Raw genomic sequence first — 20644 nt, 5'->3', positions numbered from 1 at the left:
CGGCCCTGTATCTTATACTGTCCGGACCTGTGAGGACATTGTCTGGAGGAGACACGTGGACCAGCTGCTTGCTGGAGCTGCCGCACCTGAAGGAACTCTACCGGTGAGCTGTGCTGAACCTGGCCTGCAGGTTAGCCCAACTCAACTTACATGCACCCAGGACACAGCAGATGCTGGAGAGCCCACTTCTGCTGGTGTTACCTCAGCTGATTCACAAACTGAACTGTTTTCAAGCCCGACGCCAACATCTGTGTCTGACACAGCCAGTGGGGCTACACCAGATGGTAGTGCCACCCGCCGCTACCCACTAAGAGAACGGCGGTCTCCTGAGCGCCTAGATTTGTAGTTGTGACATACCCAGAAGTATGGGGCAGAATAATCCCCAGGGTTATGTCAGGGTCTGAGTAGTCCACCTCATTCCCTTAGAAATAGAAAAACATTACAGAAAAAGAAAAGGAAAGATGGACATTTAAGTTGTTTTTGATACATAATAGTATGGCTATTTAGTCAAATGTTATATGATTGTGTTTACATACTTTTACAGTATTTGAGAATTGTTTATTTCATAAATAGTACAGATAGTAACATGCTATACGGTTACCGAGTATATGACATAACATACTTCGTAGTTCTGTTAACAGTACATATCAATGCTTTAAGAAGTTGATGTTAATTTACTTATTAGATGCAGGTGCAGTGTTCATTTAAGTGGGGAGGAGTATGTTATGTATTGAGTTGAATTATGACCTGCTAAGGATACCGTTGTTATGTTGGAAATACCTGTTGCATACAACCGTCAACAGAGGGCAGTCTTGTACCAGAGTTAGTACAAAAAGTGAAATAAATCAGCCCAGTGAAGCAAGACGCAGTCTCCCGTTATTATTGGTTTAATAGCATATAAGTTGAAGTAATATCTATTAAGACACAATATATACCTCAATGCGGAAGGAACTGTACAGATATAGATTCAGACATTCTTCCTGTTCTGTGTTAATCAGTGAACATGGAGACACTGACAAGGTGAGCTGAGGCCTAACTTCTCTGGTAAGAAGATCCTTAGGAACAGTACCATTCATCCGTATGCAGACATTATTCTGTGCACCACAGCACCCTCTGCTGTTCAAACTGTACAACATATTCATTCATCTTAAATTACTGTTAAACATGGATGTAAAAAAGCAAAAAACAAACTGTATGGCATTTAAAAAGAACTTTGACTGCTTAAAACCTAAAATTAACCTGAACAGAAAGGTACTAACTACAAGATGTTTATTTTATTTTAAGATAATGCTTTTCTAGAAGTTTAATTAGTTGTTACATAAATTATTTTATGGGATGAATACATACTCGAAGAATAGTTACAATAAATTAAGTTAAAAGTTCCCCTTAGGTTTTTTATGAATTCAAAAATAAGGTTTTTTTTTAAATAACCGTTTTTCTTTTGAAGAGCTTCATGATGACAGTAAACAGTCAAACCACAGACAGTTGGCAACTCACCTGGGTTTGTGATACACGGTACAGGAAGGATGAGGTTTGGAGCATGGGCACAGGGCGTTGTGCAGATATAAATTCAGACATTCTTCCTGTTCTGTGTTAATCTGTGAACATGGAGAAACTGACGAGGTGTTTCATGTTGGTGCTGCTGCTGTCTGCGGTGCTGAGCTCTGGTTTAACTGAAGAGAAGATTATCAGGGATGGAGGTACACTGGAGCTGAGGCCTAACTTCTCCGGTGATATCGTCATTGTCACATGGACAATCTGGTGGCAGAATGGTGGAAAACGATAAATGATCTATCGTACTACGACGGGTTTAAAGGCCGAACAAACCTGGACACAGAGACTGCAAGATTGGAGATCACAAACATGAGTCCAGCAGACAGTGGGGTGTATTCAGTGGAAATCAACAACCATTTCCAGCCTCTGAGATATAATGTAAAACTGATCAAGGAGGTGTCTCAGCCTGTTGTGGAGGTAAAACCCACTGTCATGTTCTGCTGCATCAGACAACTGTACCCTGGTCTGTGATGGAAAGTCTGACTAAGCTGTAGCTTTGGCTGAAGCTGAACCTGTCACCTACAGCTGGAAGATGGGAGAAGGAGAGTGGATGGATGGGGAGAAGAGCAGAGACATCATCAACGATAAGGAGACACAAGGTGATAAAACATTCTCCTGCCGGATGAAGAACCCGATCAGTGAGAAACCCAGTGACCCCATACCCAACCCTTTCTCCAAAACAAAGGCTTCAGCCCATTCTGGAGTTGCTGGATCTGTTTCTGTGGATCTGCTTGTTGTCGTCTTGGCTGCTGTGTTTGGTGCAGGGTTTTAAACTAAAGGTTAAACTTTCATTGAAGAAGATCCTGCAGACTCTGAACTTTGGATTTCAATTTTCAGAGGCTGTCATGAGATCTCTGATCATCTGTCTCTTTTCTCTTTTGGGGGGTTTTGTGTGCTTGATGTGGCGAAAAAAATGTAATGAAGCAGATTTGTTCATGTCTAACCAGAAAAGGTGATGATGATGATAAGGATGATGTGGCTGACATGGACGATCACTTCCGTTTCTTGATAAAGCCGTCAGTCCTCCAGTCAGGCAGGTAATGTGTTGCGATCAGCAGTTAAATATAAAAACAAGATTTTATTTGTTGTATCTGTACGTATATTTTCTGCTGCTTTGATTGCTTAAAACCTAAAATTAACCTGAACAGAAAGTGACTAACTACAAGATGTTTATTTTATTTAAGTTAAAAGTTCCCCTTTGGTATTTTATAAACTCAAAAACAAGGTTTTTATTTAAAATAACCGTTTTTCTTTTGAAGAGCTTCATGATGACAGTAAACAGTCCAACCACAGACAGATGGCAACTCTCTTTGCTTTGTGATACAGGGTACAGGAAGGATGAGGTTTTTGAGGTTTTGAGCCTGGCTGACCTACTTACACTTCATTGTGATCTATAACATAACTGCATGCATTAAAACATATTCATATCTGATACTGTTTGGCATGTGTTAATGTTAAGTGTTAGAAAGATACTCAGATATTACTAAAAATTTAAATGCTAATGATAAACGTCCTGTTTGTTATCATGCAGAAAGAAAGATCAAAAGTATACCTCAATGCGGAAGGAACTGTACAGAAGGCGTCGTGCAGATATAAAACCAGACATTCTTCCTGGTTTGTGTTAATCTGTGAACATGGAGAGACTGACGAGGTGTTTCATGTTGGTGCTGCTGCTGTCTGCGGTGCTGAGCTCTGGTTTAACTGAAGAGAAGTTTATCAGGGACGGAGGTACACTGGAGCTGAGGCTTAAATTCTCCGGTGAGATCAACACTGTCACATGGAAACTAAACAACGAGCTGGTGGTAGAATGGCTGAAAACGATGAATGCTGTAACGTACTACAGCGTGTTTGAAGGCCGAACAACCCTGGACAAAGAAACTGGAACATTGAATATCACAAACATGAGTCCAGCTGACAGTGGGGAGTATACAGTGGAAATCAACAACATGGTCCTGCCTGAGAGATATAATGTAAAACTGATCAAGGAGGTGCCTCAGCCTGTTGTGGAGTTAAACCTACTGTCATGGTCTGATGCATCAGACAACTGTACCCTGGTCTGTGATGGAAAGTCTGACGAAGCTGTAGCTTTGACTGAAGCTGAACCTGTCATCTACAGCTGGAAGATGGGAGAAGGAGAGTGGATGGATGGGGAGAAGAGCAGGAACATCACCAACGATAAGGAGACACAACGTGTTGAAACGTTCTCCTGCCGGATGAAGAACCCGATTAGTGAGAAACAAAGTGACCCCATACCCAACCCTTTCATCAGAGAAGATCCTCCAGAAGGTCTTTTCTACGATGGTCCTTCAGTCTTTGAATTCTGGATTAAACTTTTAGCGCTTGTCATACTCTTAGGATCTCTGGTCATCTGTTGTCTCAAGTGGTGTTGTGCTAAGTTGTGTTCATGTCTAATCAGAAAAGATGATGATGACGATGATGACAATGATGATGATGATGATAATGATGACAATGATGATGATGATGATAATGATGACATTGATTATGATGATGGTGCAGTTTGAAATAGATGCCTCATTGCTTGATGAAGATTAAAGCATGTCAGTCCTCCAGTCAGGGAGGTAATGTGTTGTTCTCAGCAGTTAAATATAAAAACAAAATCTCTTTGCTTTTTATAAATTGCTCTTTTAAACAGTGTTGTATATCTGTATGAATATTTTCTGCTACTTTTTAGTTTTACATATTTCCATTATTATTATGTTTTTTTTCTCTTTTTGATTGTGACAGTTAATCAAAGTGAGTCTTTAAAAGAAAAGTAGAAAGTAGTAAAATAGAAATAATGTTTTCATTATGAATGAAAATGTGTTTTGACTTTGGATGTTTTATTGTTGTTTTGGATATATCTCACATATTTTAATCTTCATATGTGAATTTTAAAATATTTCTAACAGTACTAACATACTTGCTAAAAACATTGAATAAAAGAAAATGTTCTGCTTTCAACAATAATCAGTGTGTTTGTATTTGTTTGTTTAAAGCATCTATCAGACAGAGTTCAGTGTTCAAACAAACATCAGTCTGCGGCTGGAGTTGGATCATCATCATAGATAAAGTTCTTCTTTTGTTAAGACATGTGTTTAACTGTAGTAGCTGATGGCTGCCAGTCCAGTTTTATGAATATGAACAAAGATGAACCACAGAGTTGTATTTTAGCATCACTTTTATTCACAATTATTTATAAATGAATTAGGAGGAAACCTTAGGAACAGTACCATTCATCCGTATGCAGACGACATTATTCTCTGCACCACAGCACCCTCTGCTGGTCAAACTGTACAACATATCCATTCATCTTAAATTACTGTTAAACATGGATGTAAAAAAAGCAAAAGACAAACTTTATGGCATTTAAAAAAAACTTTGATTGCTTAAAACCTTTCACAGTACTGTGTGTCACTGTGACTAACTACAAGATGTTTATTTTATTTAACTTAAAAGTTCCCCTTTGGTATTTTATAAACTCAATAACCACTTTTCTTTTGAAGAGCTTCATGATAACAGTAAACAGTCAAACCACAGACAGCTGGTAACTCACCTGGGTTTGTGATACACGGTACAGGAAGGATGAGGTTTTTTAGCATGACTGACCTACTAACACTTCATTAATGTGATCTATAATGTGTTACAGTGCTGTATATGCATTAAAACATATTTATATCTGATGCTGTTTGGCATGAGTGAATGTTAAGTGTTAGAAAGATACTCAGATATTATTAAAATTTAAATGCTAATGATAAACGTCCTGTTTGTTATAACGCAGAAAGAAAAACCAAAAGTATACCTCAATACGGAAGGAACTGTACAGATATAAAATCAGACATTCTTCCTGTTCTGTGTTAATCGGTGAACATGGAGACACTGACGAGGTGTTTCATGTTGGTGCTGCTGCTGTCTGCGGTGCTGAGCTCTGGTTTAACTGAAGAGAAGTTTATCAGGGATGGAGGTACACTGGAGCTGAGGCCTAACTTCTCCGGTGATATCGACACTGTCACATGGAAACTAAACAACTATCTGATGGTGGCAGAATGGGTGGAAGGAATAAATGCTGTAACGTACTACGACGTGTTTGAAAGCCGAACAACCCTGAACAAAGAAACTGGAACATTGGAGATCACAAACATGAGTCCAGCTGACAGTGGGGTGTATTCAGTGGAAATCAACAACATGGTCCTGCCTGAGAGATATAATGTAAAGGTGATCAAGGAGGTGCCTCAGCCTGTTGTGGAGTTAAACCCACTGTCATGTTCTGATGCATCAGACAACTGTACTCTGCTCTGTGAGGGAAAGTCTGACGAAGCTGTGGCTTTGGCTGAAGCTGAACCTGTCACCTACAGCTGGAGGATGGGAGACAGAGAGTGGATGGATGGGGAGAAGAGCAGAGACATCACCAACAATAAGGAGACACAACGTGTGGAAACGTTCTCCTGTCGGATGAAGAACCCGATCAGTGAGAAACAAAGTGACCCCATACCCAACCCTTTCTACAGAGAAGATCCTGCAGAACATCTTTTCTACAAAGAAGGTCTTGCAGACTTTGGTCTCTGGCTTAAAGGGGCTAAAGGGATTTCATGGCTTGTCGGACTCATATTATCTCTGATCGTGTGTCTCATGTGGTGTTGTGCTAAGTTGTCTTCATGTCTAATCAGAAAAGATGATAATGACGATGATGACAATGATGATGATGATGATGATGTAGTTTGAAATGGATGCCTCATTGCTTGATGAAGATTAAAGCATGTCAGTCCTCCTGTCAGGGAGGTAATGTGTTGTTCTCAGCAGTTAAATGTAAAAACAAAATCTCTTTGCTTTTTATAAATTGCTCTTTTAAACAGTGTTGTATATCTGTATGAATATTTTCTGTTTTGTCTCTTTTTTATTGTGATACAGCTAATCAAAGTGAGTCTCTAAAAGAAAAGTAGAAAGTAGTAAAATAGAAATGAATGTTTTCATTATGAATCAAAATGTGTTTTGACTTTGAATGTTTTATTGTTTTTGAAGCCTTTATGTTTGATTTCGATAGATTTGATACATTTTAATGATCAAGTGTGAAATTAAAATTGTTTTTCTAATAGTGCTTAAATACCTCTTTGCAAAAAAAAACGAATAAAAAGAAAATATTCTGCTTTTAATAATAATTATAGTGTTTGTATTTGTTTGTTTAAAGCATCTATCAGACAGAGTTCAATGTTCAAACAAACATCAGTCTGCTGCTGGAGTTGGATCATCATCATAGATAAAGTTCTTCTTTTGTTAAGACATGTGTTTAACTTTAGTAGCTGATGGCTGCCAGTCCAGTTTTATGAATATGAACAAAGGTGAACCACAGAGTTGTATTTTAGCATCACTTTTATTCACTATTATTTATAAATGAATTAGGAGGAAACCTTAGGAACAGTACCATTCATCCGTATGCAGACGACATTATTCTCTGCACCACAGCACCCTCTGCTGGTCAAACTTAAATTACTGTTAAACATGGATATAAAAAGCAAAAGACAAACTTTATGGCATTTAAAAAAACTTTGGTTGCTTAAAACCTTTCACAGTACTGTGTGTCACTGTGACTAACTACAAGATGTTTATTTTATTTAACTTAAAAGTTCCCCTTTGATATTTCATAAACTCAATAACCGTTTTTCTTTTGAAGAGCTTCATGATGACAGTAAACAGTCAAACCATAGACAGTTGGTAACTCACCTGGGTTTGTGATGCAAGCTACAGGAAGGATGAGGTTTTGAGCATGACTGACCTACTAACACTTCATTAATGTGATCTATAACACAGCTGCTGTACATGCATTAAAACATATTTATATCTGATGCTGTTTGGCATGAGTGAATGTTAAGTGTTAGAAAGATACTCAGATATTATTATAATTTAAATGCTAATGATAAACGTCGTGTTTGTTATAATGCAGAAAGAAAAATCAAAAGTATACCTCAATGCGGAAGGAACTGTACAGATATAGATTCAGACATTCTTCCTGTTCTGTGTTAATCAGTGAACATGGAGACACTGACGAGGTGAGCTGAGGCCTAACTTCTCTGGTAAGAAGATCCTTAGGAACAGTACCATTCATCCGTATGCAGACGACATTATTCTCTGCACCACAGCACCCTCTGCTGGTCAAACTGTACAACATATTCATTAATCTTAAATTACTGTTAAACATGGATATAAAAAAGCAAAAGACAAACTGTATGGCATTTAAAAACAACTTTGCTTAAAACCTAAAATTAACCTAAACAGAAAGGTACTAACTACAAGATGTTTATTTTATTTTAAGATAATGCTTTTCTAGAAGTTTAATTAGTTGTTACATAAATTATTTTTATGGGATGAATACATACTAGAAGAATAGTTACAATAAATTAAGTTAAAAGTTCCCCTTTGGTATTTTATAAATTCAAAAATAAGGGGTATTTTTAATAACCGTTTTTCTTTTGAAGAGCTTCATGATGACAGTAAACAGTCAAACCACAGACAGTTGGTAACTTATGTGGGTTTGTGATACACGGTACAGGAAGGATGAGGTTTGGAGCATGGGCACACGGCGTTGTGCAGATATAAATTCAGACATTCTTCCTGTTCTGTGTTAATCGGTGAACATGGAGACACTGACGAGGCGTTTCATGTTGGTGCTGCTGCTGTCTGCGGTGCTGAGCTCTGGTTTAACTGAAGAGAAGTTTATCAGGGATGGAGGTACACTGGAGCTGAGGCCTAACTTCTCCGGTGATATCAACACTGTCACATGGAAACTGAACAGTGAGATGGTGGCAGAATGGTGGAAAAATGATCTATCGTACTACAGCGTGTTTGAAGGCCGAACAAACCTGGACAAAGTAACTGGAACCCTGGAGATCACAAACATGAGTCCAGCTGACAGTGGAGTGTACTTGATAAAGCCGTCAGTCCTCCAGTCAGGCAGGTAATGTGTTGTGATCAGCAGTTAAATATAAAAAACAAGATTTTATTTGTTGTATCTGTACGTATATTTTCTGCCGCTTTGATTGCTTAAAACCTAAAATTAACCTGAACAGAAAGTGACTAACTACAAGATGTATATTTTATTTAAGTTAAAAGTTCCCCTTTGGTATTTTATAAACTCAAAAACAAGGTTTCTTTTTTAACAGAACGTTTTTTCTTGATGACAGTAAACAGTCAAACCACAGACAGTTGGTAACTCACTTTGCTTTGTGATACAGGGTACAGGAAGGATGAGGTTTTTGAGGTTTTGAGCATGACTGACCTACTTACACTTCATTGTGATCTATAACATAACTGCTATAGATGCATTAAAAGATATTTATATCTGATGCTGTTTGGCATGAGTGAATGTTAAGTGTTAGAAAGATACTCAGATATTATTAAAATGTAATCATAATGATAAACTTCCTGTTTGTTATAATGCAGAAAGAAACATCAAAAGTATACCTCAATGCGGAAGGAACTGTACAGAAGGCGTCGTGCAGATATAAAACCAGACATTCTTCCTGTTTTGTGTTAATCAGTGAACATGGAGAAACTGACGAGGTGTTTCATGTTGGTGCTGCTGCTGTCTGCGGTGCTGAGCTCTGGTTTAACTGAAGAGAAGTTTTTCGGTGAAGGAGGTACACTCGAGATGAGGCTTAAATTCTCCGGTGAGATTGACACTGTCACATGGAAACTAAACTACGATATGGTGGCAGAATGGCTGAAAACGATAAATGCTGTAACGTACTACAGCGTGTTTGAAGGCCGAACAACCCTGGACACAGAGACTGCAAGATTGGAGATCACAAACATGAGTCCAGCTGACAGTGGGGTGTATTCAGTGGAAATCAACAACATGGTCCTGCCTGAGAGATATAATGTAAAAGTGATCAAGGAGGTGCCTCAGCCTGTTGTGGAGTTAAACCCACTGACATGTTCTGATGCATCAGACAACTGCACCCTGGTCTGTGAGAGAAAGTCTGATGAAGCTGTGGCTTTGGCTGAAGTTGAACCATTCACCTACAGCTGGAAGATGGGAGAAGGAGAGTGGATGAATGGGGAGAAGAGCAGGACCATCACCAACGATAAGGAGACACAACGTGTCGAAACGTTCTCCTGCCGGATGAAGAACCCGATCAGTGAGAAACAAAGTGACCCCATACCCAACCTTTTCTACAGAGAAGATCCTCCAGAACATCTTTTCTACAACGAAGGTCCTGCAGACTCTGGTCTCTGGATTAAAGTGGTTAAAGGGATTTTATTGCTTGTCGGACTCATATTATTTCTGGTCTCGTGTCTCATGTGGTGTTGTGCTAAGTTCTGTCCATGTCTAACATGGTCCTGCCTGAGAGATATAATGTAAAAGTGATCAAGGAGGTGCCTCAGCCTGTTGTGGAGTTAAACCCACTGTCATGTTCTGATGCATCAGAAAACTGCACTCTGCACTGTGATGGAAAGTCTGACGAAGCTGTGGCTTTGGCTGAAGTTGAACCTGTCACCTACAGCTGGAAGATGGGAGACAGAGAGTGGATGGATGGGGAGAAGATCAGGACCATCAGCAATGATGAGGAGACACAACGTGTGGAAACGTTCTCCTGCCGGATGAAGAACCCGATCAGTGAGAAACAAAGTGACCCCATACCCAACCCTTTCTACAGAGAAGATCCTGCAGAACATCTTTTCTACGAAGAAGGTCCTGTAGTCTTTGTTGACTGGTTTAAAGTTTTAGGGGCTGTCATAGTAGTTCTGTTCATTTTGTCTCTCAGGTGTTGTTGTGTGTTGTGGCGAAAACGAGAGTCTGTCAGGAAACTGATTTGTCCATGTCTAATCAGAAAAGATGATGATGACGATGTAGCTTGAAATGGATGCCTCATTGCTTGATGAAGATTAAAGCATGTCAGTCCTCCAGTCAGGGAGGTAATGTGTTGTTCTCAGCATTTAAATATAAAAACAAAATCTCTTTGCTTTTTTTTAAATTGCTCTTTTAAACAGTGTTGTATATCTGTATGAATACTTTCTGCTACTTTTAGTTTTACATATTTCCATTTTTTTTTCTCTTTTTGATTGTGACATTTCATCAAAGTGAGTCTTTAAAAGAAAAGTAGAAAGTAGTCAAATAGAAATGAATGTTTTATTATTGTTTTTGAAGCCTTTATGTTTGTTTTGGATAGATTTGATACATTTTAATGATCAAGTTTGACTTAAAATGTTTTTTCTAATAGTGCTTAAATACTTATTTGCAAAAAAAAAAAAAAACGAATAAAAAGAAAATATTCTGCTTTTAATAATAATGAGTGTGTTTGTATTTGTTTGTTTAAAGCATCTATCAGACAGAGTTCAGTGTTCAAACAAACATCAGTCTGCTGCTGGAGTTGGATCATCATCATAGATAAAGTTCTTCTTTTGTTAAGACATGTGTTTAACTGTAGTATCTGATGGCTGCCAGTCCAGTTTTATGAATATGAACAAAGATGAACCACAGAGTTGTATTTTAGCATCACTTTTATTCACAATTATTTATAAATTAATTAGGAGGAAACGTTAGGAACAGTACAATTCATCCGTATGCAGACGGCATTATTCTCTGCACCACAGCACCCTCTGCTGGTCAAACTGTACAACATATTCATTCATCTTAAATTACTGTTAAACATGGATGTAAAAAAGCAAAAAACAAACTGTATGGCATTAGAAAAAAACTTTGATTGCGTAAAACCTTTCACAGTACTATGTGTCACTGTGACTAACTACAAGATGTTTATTTTATTTTAGTTAAAAGTTCCCCTTTGGTATTTTATAAACTCAAAAACAAGGTTTTTTTTTAAATAACCTTTTTTTTTTAGAAGAGCTTCATGATGACAGTAAACAGTCAAACCACAGACAGTTGGTAACTCACTTTGCTTTGTGATACAGGGTACAGGAAGGATGAGGTTTTTGAGGTTTTAAGCATGACTGACCTACTTACACTTCATTGTGATCTATAACATAACTGCTATAGATGCATTAAAACATATTTATATCTGATGCTGTTTGGCATGAGTGAATGTTTAGTGTTAGAAACATACTCAGATATTACTAAAAATTTAAATGCTAATGATAAACGTCCTGTTTGTTATAACGATGAAAGAAAAATCAAAAGTATACCTCAATGCGGAAGGAACTGTACAGAAGGCGTCGTGCAGATATAAAACCAGACATTCTTCCTGTTCTGTGTTAATCAGTGAATATGGAGAAACTGACGAGGTGTTTCATGTCGGTGCTGCTGCTGTCTGCGGTGCTGAGCTCTGGTTTAACTGAAGAGAAGTTTTTCGGTGAAGGAGATACACTGGAGATGAGGCCTAAATTCTCCGGTGAGATCAACACTGTCACATGGAAACTAAACAACGAGCTGGTGGCAGAATGGTTGAAAACGATAAATGATCCAATGTACTACAACACGTTTGAAGGCCGAACAACCCTGGACAAAGAAACTGGAATACTGAAGATCACAAACATGAGTCCAGCAGACAGTGGGGTGTATTCAGTGGAAATCAACAACAAGGTCCTGCCTGAGAGATATAATGTAAAAGTGATCAAGGAGGTGCCTCAGCCTGTTGTGGAGTTAAACCTACTGTCATGTTCTGATGCATCAGACAGCTGCATTCTGAGCTGTGATGGAAAGTCTGACGAAGCTGTAGCTTTGACTGAAGCTGAACCCGTCACCTACAGCTGGAAGATGGGAGAAGGAGAGTGGATGGATGGGGAGAAGAGCAGGAACATCACCAACGATATGGAGACACAACGTGTGGAAACATTCTCCTGTCGGATGAAGAACCCAATCAGTGAGAAACAAAGTGACCCCATACCCAACCCTTTCTACAGAGAAGATCTTCCAGAACATCTTTTCTACGAATGTCCTGCATTCTCTCCTCTCTGGATTAAAGTGATTATAGGGTTTGTCGTACTCTTAGGATCTCTGGTTATCTGGTGTCTCAGGTGTTGTTGTGGTTGTGATGATGATGATAATAATGATGCAGTTTGAAATGGATGCCTCATTGCTTGATGAAGATTAAAGCATGTCAGTCCTCCAGTCAGGGAGGTAATGTGTTGTTATCAGCAGTTAAATATAAAAACAAAATCTCTTTGCTTTTTTTTTAAATTGCTCTTTTAAACAGTGTTTTCTGCTACTTTTAGTTTTACATATTTCCATTTTTTTTCTCTTTTTGATTGTGATAGTTCATCAAAGTGAGTCTCTAAAAGAAAAGTAGAAAGTAGGAAAATAGAAATGAATGTTTTATTATTGTTTTTGAAGCCTTTATGTTTGTTTTGGATAGATTTGATACATTTTAATGATCAAGTGTGAAATTAAAATTGTTTTTCTAATAGTGCTTAAATACCTCTTTGCAAAAAAAAAAAAAAACGAATAAAAAGAAAATATTCTGCTTTTAATAATAATGAGTGTGTTTGTATTTGTTTGTTTAAAGCATCTATCAGACAGAGTTCAGTGTTCAAACAAACATCAGTCTGCTGCTGGAGTTGGATCATCATCATAGATAAAGTTCTTCTTTTGTTAAGACATGTGTTTAACTGTAGTAGCTGATGGCTGCCAGTCCAGTTTTATGAATATGAACAAAGATGAACCACAGAGTTGTATTTTAGCATCACTTTTATTCACAATTATTTATAAATGAATTAGGAGGAAACCTTAGGAACAGTACAATTCATCCGTATGCAGACGGCATTATTCTCTGCACCACAGCGCCCTCTGCTGGTCAAATTGAGCAGCACTTGGTGACAGTGGAGAGAAAAAAATCCCTTTTAACAGGAAGAACCCCTCAGGCAGAACCAGCAGGCCCATCGCAACAGGACAGGCAAACCAAGCAATTGCCTGGGGCCCCGAGCTGGCCGGGGGCCCCCAGACAACGACTGGTTTTGAATTGAATGCAACCACAAACTGTGTGCGCGTCCCTTTAATGCTGTGATGGTCAATGCAGGAAAGTGCAGCGACACTGTTATCGGAATCCCCCTCAAGGGGGCCCCCCACACCGTACCTATGTTCCCCGGGATCTATGTTCCTAGTTTGTAGTTGAAATATAAACAGCAGCAGTGTTCTTTTTAAACCAACAAAATATAACCTCTTAATACACGCCCCTATTTTTTATGTTTTTAGCCTAAACGACGTCATACACCGATGGAAACCTCAGACTATTGGCTAAAAGGTTATCAACTTCATTTCACCGAATATTTCCATAGGCTGGAACAGCTGTCAATCAAAGCCTAGTTGTCGTTGTAGTCGGTCACATGTCCTCCTTGGCTTTGGAGACATGTACTGCCTAAACCTAAACACCGATTGGCTTGTGTGTGGTGTCGTCAGAAGCAGGAGAGGCTCACGGTCGTAAACATCTAGTCACGTGTAGTCTGAGCTGGAGGTGCAGGTCAGGAAATGACGTAAACGGACCGTATATGGTTTGTTATTTGTGTTATTACCTTACGTGTTGGACTAAATACATGTTGACATATTGAGGAAAATATTCCGGTTTTATGGAAACGGATTTCATATTTCACAAGAATGGATACTTGGCGAGCTGTACAGAAAGTCCTGAGTCATAAGATGATCGTTGTGGATAAAGGGAAGACTTTGAAGGTATGTAGCATTATAGCTGTTCTTACTTTAGCTGAGTGGCTAGCCGAGCTAATTGCTAATACTATTACGGCTGTGAGCAACCATACATACATTTGACATTTGTGAGTGGTCTTGAATGAATCAGGACAATCTAAGCTTTCCAACGATGTACGGCATGAATATATATGTTTAAGGGTTGCTGTTTAAAACATTCAGAAGAACTTGTGGCTACCTCCTAACATCCGTCCCGTCCCGTAAGAGGAACAGCGTGCATTGAGAGGATAAACTGCTCTTGAATTATAGGAACATACACTCTGCCTTTTCACTCTATAATACGGTGTGTAATGTGTGTCTATGTGTGTGTCTATGTGTGTGTCTATGTGTGTGTGTAGTGTGTGTGTTTACTCCAAGACATGATGTAGTCATGCATTGGAGTGGAGGAATGTTAGCATTGATGTGGCAGCCAGGTACAGAATTACGAGTTGGTTTTTTACATTGATCAGAGTCAACTGACTCACTTGCGTTGCTGCTGCCTCTACTGCTACTCGTTTTTTGTTTTCAAACGACGCGTCGACGCACAGTTTTTGCGTCGATGTATTTTTTACGTACTGCATACTACATCACTATAATACTGCAGTACTTTTACTGTAATACTGCATACTACATCACTCATAATACTGCAGTACTTTTACTGTAATACTGCATACTACATCACTATGATACTGCAGTACTTTTACTGTAATACTGCATACTACATCACTATAATACTGCAGTACTTTTACTGTAATACTGCATACTACATCACTATAATACTGCAGTACTTTTACTGTAATACTGCATACTACATCACTATAATACTGCAGTACTTTTACTGTAATACTGCATACTACATCACTCATAATACTGCAGTACTTTTACTGTAATACTGCATACTACATCACTCATAATACTGCAGTACTTTTACTGTAATACTGCATATTACATCACTCATAATACTGCAGTATTTTTACTGTAATACTGCATACTACATCACTCATAATACTGCAGTACTTTTACTGTAATACTGCATACTACATCACTATAATACTGCAGTACTTTTACTGTAATACTGCATACTACATCACTATAATACTGCAGTACTTTTACTGTAATACTGCATACTACATCACTATAATACTGCAGTACTTTTACTGTAATACTGCATACTACATCACTATAATACTGCAGTACTTTTACTGTAATACTGCATACTACATCACTATAATACTGCAGTACTTTTACTGTAATACTGCATACTACATCACTATAATACTGCAGTACTTTTACTGTAATACTGCATACTACATCACTATAATACTGCAGTACTTTTACTGTAATACTGCATACTACATCACTCATAATACTGCAGTACTTTTACTGTAATACTGCATACTACATCACTCATAATACTGCAGTACTTTTACTGTAATACTGCATATTACATCACTCATAATACTGCAGTATTTTTACTGTAATACTGCATACTACATCACTATAATACTGCAGTACTTTTACTGTAATACTGCATACTACATCACTATAATACTGCAGTACTTTTACTGTAATACTGCATACTACATCACTATAATACTGCAGTACTTTTACTGTAATACTGCATACTACATCACTATAATACTGCAGTACTTTTACTGTAATACTGCATACTACATCACTCATAATACTGCAGTACTTTTACTGTAATACTGCATACTACATCACTCATAATACTGCAGTACTTTTACTGTAATACTGCATATTACATCACTCATAATACTGCAGTATTTTTACTGTAATACTGCATACTACATCACTATAATACTGCAGTACTTTTACTGTAATACTGCATACTACATCACTATAATACTGCAGTACTTTTACTGTAATACTGCATACTACATCACTATAATACTGCAGTACTTTTACTGTAATACTGCATACTACATCACTATAATACTGCAGTACTTTTACTGTAATACTGCATACTACATCACTATAATACTGCAGTACTTTTACTGTAATACTGCATACTACATCACTATAATACTGCAGTACTTTTACTGTAATACTGCATACTACATCACTATAATACTGCAGTACTTTTACTGTAATACTGCATACTACATCACTATAATACTGCAGTACTTGTACTGTAATACTGCATACTACATCACTATAATACTACAGTACTTTTACTGTAATACTGCATACTACATCACTATAATACTGCAGTACTTTTACTGTAATACTGCATACTACATCACTCATAATACTGTAGTACTTTTACTGTAATACTGCATACTACATCACTCATAATACTGCAGTACTTTTACTGTAATACTGCATACTACATCACTCATAATACTGTAGTACTTTTACTGTAATACTGCATACTACACCACTATAATACTGCAGTACTTTTACTGTAATACTGCATACTACATCACTCATAATACTGCAGTACTTTTACTGTAATACTGCATACTACATCACTATAATACTGCAGTACTTTTACTGTAATACTGCATACTACATCACTATAATACTGCAGTACTTTTACTGTAATACTGCATACTACATCACTATAATACTGCAGTACTTTTACTGTAATACTGCATACTACATCACTATAATACTGCAGTACTTGTACTGTAATACTGCATACTACATCACTATAATACTACAGTACTTTTACTGTAATACTGCATACTACATCACTATAATACTGCAGTACTTTTACTGTAATACTGCATACTACATCACTCATAATACTGTAGTACTTTTACTGTAATACTGCATACTACATCACTATAATACTGCAGTACTTTTACTGTAATACTGCATACTACATCACTCATAATACTGCAGTACTTTTACTGTAATACTGCATACTACATCACTCATAATACTGCAGTACTTTTACTGTAATACTGCATACTACATCACTCATAATACTGTAGTACTTTTACTGTAATACTGCATACTACACCACTATAATACTGCAGTACTTTTACTGTAATACTGCATACTACATCACTCATAATACTGCAGTACTTTTACTGTAATACTGCATACTACATCACTATAATACTGCAGTACTTTTACTGTAATACTGCATACTACATCACTCATAATACTGCAGTACTTTTACTGTAATACTGCATACTACATCACTCATAATACTGCAGTACTATTACTGTAATACTGCATACTACATCACTCATAATACTGCAGTACTTCTACCTCACAGCTGTCATTGTTGATCTTGTTCTCACTACTATAACAAATATGTGTTTGTTTCAGAGTCCGGACATGAACAACACAAACCCACAGTCATGTTTATGGAAAACCATTTTACATACACACAAAGTCTACAACACATAAACACACAGATTAATTACACAGTAGCAACACAAACATTTGCACAACACAAATATACACAACAGACACACACACATGTATTATCCATATTTGTGCATATATCCTAACAGATAATAAAATGTTTAAATCATAATCAGACAAATACTAACTCATCTTTTGGCAGCAGGGTTAAATCAGGGTTTAAAGCAGAGGAGTCAAACTCATTTTTATTAAAGGGCCACATACAACCCAATTTGATCTCATGTGGGCCGGATCATTAAAAAGATGGAAGGAAGGAAGGAAGGAGGGAAATAAGAAGGGAAGGAAGGAAAGAAGGGAGGAAGGAAGGAAGGAAGGAAGGAAGGAAGGAACAAAGAAAGGAAAAAAGGAAGGACAGAAGGAAGAAAGGAAGGAAGGACAGATGGAAGGGAGAAAGGGAGGAAGGACAGATGGAAGGAAGGAAGGGAGTAAGGCAGAAAGAAAGGAAGGAAGGACAGATGGAAGGAAGGAAGGAAGGAAGGAAGGAAGGAAGGAAGGAAGGACAGAAAGAAGAAAGGGAGGAAGGACAGATGGGAGGAAGGAAGGAACAAAGAAAGGAAAAAAGGAAGGACAGAAGGAAGAAAGGAAGGAAAGACAGATGGATGGGAAGGAAGGAAGGAAGGAAGGACAGAAGGAAGAAAGGAAGGAAGGACAGATGAAAGGAAGGACAGATGGATGGAAGGAAGGAAGGAAGGAAGGACAGGAAGAGAAAGGGAGGAAGGACAGATGGAAGGAAGAAAGGGAGGAAGGAAGAAAGAAAGGAAAAAAGGAAGGACAGAAGGAAAGAAAAAGGAAGGACAGAAAGAAGAAAGGGAGGAAGGGACAGATGGAAGGAAGGAAGGAAGAAAGGAAAAAGGAAGAAAGGAAGGACAGAAAGAAGACGGGGAGGAAGGACAGATGGTAGGAAAGGACAGATGGAAGGAAAGACAGAAGGAAGAAAGGAAAAGAAGACAGGAAGGAAAGTGGGCCGGATTGGACCCCTCTGTGGGCCGGTTCTGGCCTGCGGGCCGCATGTTGACCCCCCTGGTTTAAACATTTACTCTAACAAACACTCACTCAATAAATATGGCTTCATAAATATTGACTCAGAAACAGGAAGTACCAAAAAACCCCGTAAAGATAAACATGAACTGATATTACAGAAATACCACCACTCTCTAAATCAGGGAAGGAAGAAAGGAAGGAAGGAAGGAAGGAAAAAAAGGAAGGACAGAAGGAAGAAAGGAAGGAAGGACAGATGGATGGGAGAAAGGGAGGAAGGACAGATGGAAGGAAGAAAGGAAGGAAGGGAGTAAGGCAGAAAGGAAGGAAGGAAGGAACAAAGAAAGGAAAAAAATGAAGGACAGAAGGAAGAAAGGAAGGAAGGACAGATGAAAGGAAGGAAGGAAGGAAGGGAGGGAGGAAGGAAGAAAGAAAGAAAGAAAGGAAAAAAGGAAGGACAGAAGGATGGAATGAAGGAAGGAAGGACAGAAAGAAGAAAGGGAGGAAAGACAGATGGAAGGAAGGAAGGAAGAAAGAAAGGAAAAAGGAAAGAAGGAAGGAAGAAAGAAAGAAAGAAAGGGAGGAAGGACAGATAGAAGGAAGGAAGGGAGGAAAGACAGTTCTTTCTTTCTTTTTTCCTTCCTTCCTTCCTTCCTTCCTTCCTTCCTTCCTCCTTCCTTCCTGTCTTGTTTTCCTTTCCTTCCTCACTTTCTTCCTTCCTTCATCTGTTCTTCCTCCCTTTCTTTCTTTTGTCCTTCTTTCCTTCCTTCCATCTGCCCTTCCTCCCTTTCTTCCTTCTGTCCTTCCTTTTTTCCTTTTTTTGTTCTTCCTTCCTTCCTTCCTTCCTTCCTTCCTTCCTTCCTTCATTCCATCCATCTGTCCTTCCTTCCTTCCTTCCTGTCCTTCCTTCCTCCTTCCATCTTTTTAATGATCCGGCCCACATGAGATCAAATTGGGCTGTATTTGGCCCTTGAATGAAAATGAGTTTGACTCCTCTGCTCTAAAAATGAAACTTATTTAAATGTTGTATCTCAGTGGGAGTAAAATACAACTAGAACTAAAATACAACAAAACTAAAATACAACAAACCTAAAGGACTAATTCAGATTATTTTAATATTTAATATTTCATGCAGTAAAACTCTCTCTATCGCTCTCTCTCTCTCTCTCTCTCTCTCTCTCTCTCTGTCCTCTCTCTCTCTCTCCTCTCTCTCTGTCTCTCTCTGTCTGTCTCGCTCTCTCTGTCTCTCTCTCTCTCTCTCCCCTCTCTCTCTCTCTGGTCTCTCTCTCTCTCTCTCTCTCCCTCCCTCTCTCTCTCTCTCTCTCTCTCTGTCTCTCTCTGTCTCTCTCTCTCTCTCTCCCTCTCTCTCTCTCTGTGTCTCTCTCTCTCTCTCTCTCCCTCCCTCTCTCTCTCTCTCTCTCTCTGTGTCTCTCTCTCTCTCTCTCCCTCTCTCTCTCTCTCGTGTCTCTCTCTCTCTCTCTCTCTCTCCTCCCTCTCTCTCTCTCTCTCTCTCTCTCTCTCTCTCTCTCTCTCTCCTCTCTCTCTCTCTGTGTCTCTCTCTCTCTCTCTCTCTCCCTCCCTCTCTCTCTCTCTCTCTCTCTCTCTCTCTCTCTCTCTCTCTCCTCATCTCTCTCTCTCTCTCTCTCTCGTCTCTCTCTCTCGTCTCTCTCTCCCTCCCTCCCTCTCTCTCTCTCTCTCTCTGTCTCTCTCTGTCTCTCTCTCTCTCTCATCTCCTCTCTCTCTCTCTCTGTGTCTCTCTCTCTCTCTCTCTCTCCCTCCCTCTCTCTCTCTCTCTCTCTCTCTCTCTCTCTCTCTCTCTCTCTCTCTCTCTCTCTCTCTCTCTGTCTCAGTGCATGCTGGGAGTGTGTGTGTGGAGTGAGGTGCGTGAGTGAGTGTTTGGAGCGATTTGATTTCGTTTCTTTCTGATTTATCTTATTGTTTAGGGTTATTTGTTTGCACAGTTTATTAATCACAGGTTTATTTGGGTTTAATTTAAGGGTTTTTGTTTCTTTTGATTTCCCCGTACCGGCGTCTTGCCGGTGACGTGGCCTTAACCATGGCCAGCGGGGATTTCAAATCTTT

General features: G+C 38.6%; 3 protein-coding genes across 3 annotated transcripts in view; all 3 read left to right on the top strand.

Moving 5' to 3' along the window:
* The first annotated feature begins 3188 nt into the window (after positions 1-3188).
* LOC128373260 (SLAM family member 9-like) lies at positions 3189-3949 on the top strand. Its single transcript, XM_053333550.1, has 2 exons — positions 3189-3840; positions 3936-3949. The coding sequence occupies exons 1-2, from the start codon at positions 3189-3191 to the stop codon at positions 3947-3949; spliced, it is 666 nt and encodes a 221-aa protein (XP_053189525.1).
* Positions 3950-5341: 1392 nt separating this feature from the next.
* LOC128373259 (uncharacterized) lies at positions 5342-6273 on the top strand. The gene has a single exon (XM_053333549.1). It carries the CDS (start codon positions 5422-5424, stop codon positions 6271-6273), a length of 852 nt encoding a protein of 283 aa, XP_053189524.1. The 5' UTR covers positions 5342-5421.
* A 5497-nt stretch (positions 6274-11770) lies between these two features.
* LOC128373258 (uncharacterized) overlaps positions 11771-20644 on the top strand; it is a 9317-nt gene continuing 443 nt past the window's right edge. The window contains exon 1 of the mRNA XM_053333548.1: positions 11771-12437. Within this exon, the coding sequence (XP_053189523.1) occupies positions 11771-12437 (667 nt within the window). The remainder of the gene's footprint in view (positions 12438-20644) is intronic.

The sequence above is a fragment of the Scomber japonicus genome, chromosome 14 (assembly GCF_027409825.1).
Source record: "Scomber japonicus isolate fScoJap1 chromosome 14, fScoJap1.pri, whole genome shotgun sequence".
In the NCBI taxonomy this organism is placed as follows: domain Eukaryota; kingdom Metazoa; phylum Chordata; class Actinopteri; order Scombriformes; family Scombridae; genus Scomber; species Scomber japonicus.
Note: the sequence above shows the minus strand (reverse complement) of the source record. Positions and strands in the feature narration are given on the sequence as shown.